Below are 6,972 nucleotides of genomic sequence, written 5' to 3'. Positions count from 1 at the left end.
AAGTTCTCAGAATATGGAAGCTAGGGTTCAAGTCGTTAATATAAAAAAAAAGGAGAAAAAAGTTTTCTATCACACAACGATTTGGAGGACCCCCTGTAGTGACTCTGAGGACCCCCTAGGGGTCCCGGACTCCCTGTTGAAGACCCTTGGCGTAGCGTTTGTAGATCTGCTATGTTTGGCGCAGATCTACAAGAGACGGGGATTGGCAATGAGTGAACTGAGAGCAACATGAATGATGTTAAATACAAATATATTAAGGCTGGGACTTTAACTGATTAATTGCGATTAACTCATTGAATGCCCTTTTCAAGATGGCCGCCAAGTACCAGGATGCCACGTTCCTAAATTTCTAGTGCACGGATAATTTTTTTGTGCACGGATCGTGCACGCCCATGCACCATATATGCACCATATGTGTAGTACTTTTTAACAGCTTTCAAACAAAAAAATCCGCTTGGAAATCCGTTCAGGCATTCATGAGATAGAAGCCTTCAAAGTCAGACAAAACAAACACTGCCACGTTCCTAAATTTCTAGTGCACGGATACATTTTTAGTGCACGTTAGTGCATGGATCGTGCACGCCCATGCACCATATATGCACCATATGTGTAGTACTTTTTAACAGCTTTCAAAAAAAAATCCGCTTGGAAATCCGTTCAGGCATTCATGAGATACAAGCCTTCAAAGTCAGACAAAACAAACATTTTGCCATTTTGAAAGATGTGTTTGTTATGGGGCTAAACATGCAATTTCGCGATTGCGATCATGCCTAATACATTTTAGGCATTTTTGGAAATTTTTTAATAAAAAAAATGTTTGAAAAAAAAAAAAAAAAAAAAAACTTTTTTTTTTTTTTTCAAAATGGCTGCCAACTCGGGAAACTCGGGCTGTGGCAGCCTGGGAGTACTGTAATAACTCGGGAAACTCGGGCCTTGGCAATCAATGAGTTAATTAATTACAGAAAATTAACGTGATTAAAAAGACGCATTTTAATCGCACTTAGTTTTTACACCACAGAACCTTCAGTTTCGGCCATACCGATCATAGCGATGCACCAACCAAGAAGAGACAACAAACGCAAAGGGAGGAGTAGCCGATCAGAGCGCTTTGCTTGGCCCAGTGGATGCAAAATTTAGATTTAAAAAACTCAATCGTTGATTCACTCGTAGAACAAAATGTGTTTCACTTGAAAAGAAAAAAACGCTTCTCAGGTCAAATATCGATGTACGATTAAAAGGCGATTAATTGCGATTAATTAATCACAGAGCCTGTAATTAATTAGATTAAACTTTTTAATCGCATCCCAGCCCTGATATTATATATATATATATATATATATATATATATATATATATTATATATATATATATATATATATATATAAACAAACTGTATATCCTTTTGTGGAGTCTGGTGACAACAGGCCTCACCAGACAAATTGCAGACTCACACAATTTTCAAATATTTTCGCTGAGCCGCCGAAAGCAAATGTCAGAACCCCTCCCCCCTCCCTCCCGTTGTCTTTGTAATCACGTAAATTAGTCCTACAGTAAAAAATAATTATGGAAGCATACCGTGTCTAGGTTGTTACTTAGCATTAATGCAAATTCCCCAAAATATATATATTTTCAATGAAAATCAAAACGGCAAATCAAAACGACGGCAGTTGTGTTGGTGAGGTGGAGGAGGCGGAGTAAGAGTCGCTGTGCGTCCAATCAGTGAGAAGAAATACAAAGTCTGGGGTTGGAAAGAACAAAGAAGTGACGATGGAGCATCAGTCACTGAGTTGCTAGTCTCGCGTAGCCAGACAACTATTCCACCATCTCCCAGTGCTCTATAGCAGGGTTCCCCGATAGGCTACTGTCTGGCCCCCACCAACCCCAGTAATAATGGTGGTATAAGAGCAGCAACAACACTAGTATGTCGTCGTTGTCGGGTGGAAACCTCGTATCTCCAAATGTGTACGTTCTTTTGCAAAGGAAGTCCCTGCTTCATCGTGCAAGGCCGTCGCACAAAAGTAGTGAAAACAGCCGATCTACAAGCACACGATGCCTTGCGATGCGAGGCGTTGTGTGCTTGTAGATCGTCTGTTTTCACTAGTTTAAATCATTTTTAAAATGATAAATGCAAAACGAACAGTTTTGGACATACAACATTTTCACCCGGCAACGACGATATCTGAACTGTCGCTGGAGTAGTGGGAACGCCACCGTCGCCCCCCTGCGATGTTGTGGCCCTCGGCTTGGTACCCTAGACATGATTCGGCCCTTGGGGAAAACTAATTGGGCAACCCTGCTATATAGAGTCTGGAACTACACCTCCTGAATGCTATATAGAGTCTGGAACTACACCTCCTGAATGTTATATAGAGTCTGGAACGGCAGCTCCCGAACGGCGAGTAGCGGAAGTAGCCACTGCTGCACTGAACTGTAGTCCCATTGGAAACATAACAGAAGCACACTAGCCATAGACAGAGTCATTCTAATGAACTGTAGTCCCATTGGAAACATAACAGAAGCACACTAGCCATAGACAGAGTCATTCTAATGAACTGTAGTCCCATTGGAAACATAACAGAAACACACTAGCACAGACAGAGTCATTCTAATGAACTGTAGTCCCATTGGAAACATAACAGAAACACACTGACACAGACAGAGTCATTCTAATGAACTGTAGTCCCATTGGAAACATAACAGAAACACACTAGCACAGACAGAGTCATTCTAATGAACTGTAGTCCCATTGGAAACATAACAGAAACACACTAGCACAGACAGAGTCATTCTAATGAACTGTAGTCCCATTGGAAACATAACAGAAGCACAGACAGAGTCAGTCGAGTGGCCTATTCTTGTTATGGGTGTATAGTTTAAGAAAACGTTTGAAAACATCATGGAGGTAACACCAACAACACCAGAGAAAGACGAAATAACGCCCAAAAAAATAAAGAAAGGAGACATAAGCTCAGTTAGTCTGTTCTTGAGAGACTACTATGTCAGTGGTTCTCAAACCTTTTCATGTCAAGGACCCCCAAAATGATATGTATTTGGCCATGGACCCCCATCTCAAAATATTTAGTTCCAGCGCTGTGAGCTTGTATATCTGCTATTTTTCTGCTAGTTAAAGCATAACATAATGATACACTATAATGTGTAGACGGTATGCAGAGCTGGCATAAACGACACATCACTTCCTCTTTAGTCTCGCGAGGCCAGACTGTTGCCTCCGCGATTTGGGCAAATGCTCCCGTCTACAGTCTGGCAAACCGGAATAGAAATGATGAGTGTGAGATAAAGCGGATGTGACGCAACCGCTCCCTTGGTGCAGTAGCAATAACATGTCCTACTGGAAGCGTTATGTCGCCTTTCTTTATTTTTTGGGGCATTATTTCGTCTTTCTCTGGTGTTGTTGGTGTTACTTCCATGATGTTTTCAAATGTTTTCTTAAACTATCCACCCATAACAAGAATAGGCCGCTCGAATGACTTTGTCTGAGCTATTGTGTTTCTGTTATGTTTCCAATGGGACTACAGTTCAGTGCAGCAGTGGTTACTTCCGATACTCGCCGTTCGGGAGCTGCCGTTCCAGACACTATATATCATTCTGAGATTGTGGAATAGTAGTCTGGCTACGCCAGACTACTTCCTGTCTGGGGGGGTGGGGGGGGTCAGAGGTCGGGGTTGAACCCGGGGCAGCCCCCCCCCTGCATGACGGCCATGTTGATTCCTCTCAGCTCCCCGCCGTCGTCTCCCGAGTCGTCAGAGTCGTCGGGGTCGAACGGAGACGCCTCATTGGCCGATCCCTGCTGTGGGAGGGGCCAGAAGATTAGATTTGAACCACTTTAACCATTGTTTTATAGCAGATCTATAAGCTCACAGCGAGCATGTAGATCTGCAATTTTTGGATACAAGCCTTGAACGTAAATAGAAGCCAAAACAGGCTTGTGTTTTTCAAACGTAATTGTTGTACTTTATAATCGTTTAATGTTAATCCAAAGAACACGTTTTCTACATGATCTAATTGTGTTGCAAATGAAGTAATGCAGATGGTAAACAATAATTTAACTCTTGAGGGCGTGAAATGAAAACAATTTGGCCATTTGAAAATAGCAGATCTACAAGCTTCACAATGAGACGTTGTCAATGTGACGCACAAGGGCTTAATATTGATGACATCATTGTGGTGTCAGAACATCTCAGCTATATAATAATAGTAGCAGTATAATGATTATATTATAATAACAATTGTATTATTCAGTGTCTAACTATTTATTTACAGAATGTCTGTCCGTCTGTCTGCATGCTGACATCACTGATACTAAACAGTGTCTCCACTATGGTTAACAGCCTCATGATGACATCACTGATACTAAACAGTGTCTCCACCATGCATGATCACTGATACTAAACAGTGTCTCCACCATGTTAACAGCCTCATGATGACATCACTGATACTAAACAGTGTCTCCACCATGGTTAACAGCCTCATGATGACATCACTGATACTAAACAGTGTCACCACCATGTTAACAGCCTCATGATGACATCACTGATACTAAACAGTGTCTCCACCATGGTAACAGCCTCATGATGACATCACTGATACTAAACAGTGTCTCCACCATGGTAACAGCCTCATGATGACATCACTGATACTAAACAGTGTCTCCACCATGGTTAACAGCCTCATGATGACATCACTGATACTAAACAGTGTCTCCACCATGGTTAACAGCCTCATGATGACATCACTGATACTAAACAGTGTCACCACCATGTTAACAGCCTCATGATGACATCACTGATACTAAACAGTGTCTCCACCATGGTTAACAGCCTCATGATGACATCACTGATACTAAACAGTGTCTCCACCATGCATGATCACTGATACTAAACAGTGCAGCCACCATGGTTAACAGCCACATGCTGAAACAATGCCCACATTTGGAGACATCACAGACTGGATGGTGACTGTTCTGCCCAACAGGCACCGGGCTGGGATCTCCTACATTACTACTGACACTCGCATACTTAAGTAATAATTAAGTAATTATGATCCCACAAATTTCGGCACCTAACAACTGCCGCACAATTTAAGGCCACCCCCGCAATATATACATCAAAATATGCGGCTCGGCCGGGAATGGTGTGCTATTACTTTTCTTTCCGATCTGCGTTACCATGGCGACGTAATTCGCAAAAAACAACGCCCAAAAAACACCATTGAAAACTAAGTGCGATTAAAATGCGTTAATTTCTTTGATCGTGTAAATTTTCTGTAATTAATTAATCGCAATGAATCAGTTAAAGTCCCAGCCCTAATAGATATATATATATATATATATATATATATATATATATATAGAGAGAGAGAGAGATGGAGATAGATATATAGATAGATAGATAGATAGATATATTATAATACACTATATTATGTAACTTTTTTTAAGTGGGCTCTGCGGACCCCTAGGGGTCCTTGAGGGGGTTCCAGGGGAATGTGGATGTGGAGTGGTCTTGTATTGTATTGTTCGGTACAGGGTCGTGCGGTTCGGTACACCCTCGTATTGAACGGTTCGATTTTGATACAAGTATTGTTGCACCCCTAATATATATATATATATATATATATATATATAATACAGTATATTATGTAATAATAGTATTATTCTTACCGTTCTCACCAGAGACTCTCTGAATGGTGGACACACCATGTGGAAACGTGGAATGGCCACCTGGAATACCTCCTCCTTATTGGCTGAAACAACATGACATCATTATAATATCTCCTCCTTATTGGCTGAAAGAACATGACATCATTATAATACCTCGTCCTTATTGGCTGAAAGAACATGACATCATTATAATACCTCCTCCTTATTGGCTGAAAGAACATGTCTGCTGGAGCTGCTGGCCCTGTGACCTCATGGATGGATGGGTGGATGGATGGATGGATGGATGGATGCATGGATGGATGGATGGATGGATGGATGGGTGGATGGATGGGTGGATGGATGGATGGATGGATGGGTGGATGGATGGATGGATGGATGGATGGGTGGATGGATGGGTGGATGGGTGGATGGATGGATGGATGGGTGGATGCATGGATGGATGGATGGATGGGTGGATGGATGGATGGGTGGATGGATGGATGGGTGGGTGGATGGATGGGTGGATGGATGGATGGATGGGTGGATGGATGGATGGGTGGATGGATGGATGGATGGATGGGTGGATGGATGGATGGATGGATGGGTGGATGGATGGATGGATGGGTGGATGGATGGATGGATGGATGGATGGATGGATAGGGGTGGGTATTGACAGTAATCTCACGATAGATATGCATCACGATACAGAGGCCACGATACGATATATACATTGATATATAGGTTGACACGTTAAAACACCATAGAAAATATACATACATATTTTGTATTACAATTACAAAATAATTGCTAAATTACTTTTTGTTTACTGCACTGGTCTGTTGCCAAATCGGCAAGTAGATCTTCTTTCTGTAAAGTAGACTGTAAAAATTGGGGGTCCTTGATCTTGGCATGAAAATGGTTGAGAACCACTGTTCTAAAACAATATTAGACAACAAAGTTTGACTGACATGCCCTAGTTGCTTATTTTTGGCTTATTTTTATAGACCTGGTTGCTTGTTTCTATCGCAAAAGAGAAACTGGCAACGACCCCACTGGTTTTTATATTGAGCAAAGTAGTGACAAATTATTAGCTTTCTCAGTACGTTTTTCTCTTTGGCAAAGTTACAAAGTTTTCCCTTTTTAAAGCTCGGTATAAAAGTAAGTTTCAATCTTTTTTATTTTATTTTTTAAGCACAGTTTATTTTAACACTTTCCAAGCCTGGCCAGAATGGCTTGTCTGTGGACTAGCCGGAAATTTCTATTATTGTATTATGATCTGAGACATAATATTATGATTATAAGCATCAGCGCGCCCC

The 6,972-nt window shown here is 41.4% G+C and overlaps 1 protein-coding gene across 2 annotated transcripts in view; it reads right to left on the bottom strand.

The window, feature by feature from the left end:
- Positions 1-2,169: 2,169 nt before the first annotated feature.
- Positions 2,170-6,972, bottom strand: part of fbxo3 (F-box protein 3) — a 51,524-nt gene continuing 46,721 nt past the window's right edge. Inside the window, exons 11-12 of one of the 2 annotated variants that reach the window (XM_080720852.1) lie at positions 5,678-5,760; positions 2,170-3,808 (exon numbers count right to left, since the gene is read on the bottom strand). In XM_080720852.1, the coding sequence (XP_080576978.1) occupies positions 3,671-3,808; positions 5,678-5,760 (221 nt within the window). In that variant the 3' untranslated portion in view covers positions 2,170-3,670. The remainder of the gene's footprint in view (positions 3,809-5,677; positions 5,761-6,972) is intronic. The other variant, XM_080720853.1, reaches the window with a different exon arrangement.

Source organism: Nannobrachium achirus, assembly GCF_963921795.1.
Source record: "Nannobrachium achirus genome assembly, chromosome: 24".
Classification (NCBI taxonomy): domain Eukaryota; kingdom Metazoa; phylum Chordata; class Actinopteri; order Myctophiformes; family Myctophidae; genus Nannobrachium; species Nannobrachium achirus.
This window is presented reverse-complemented; position numbering and strand designations above follow the sequence as displayed.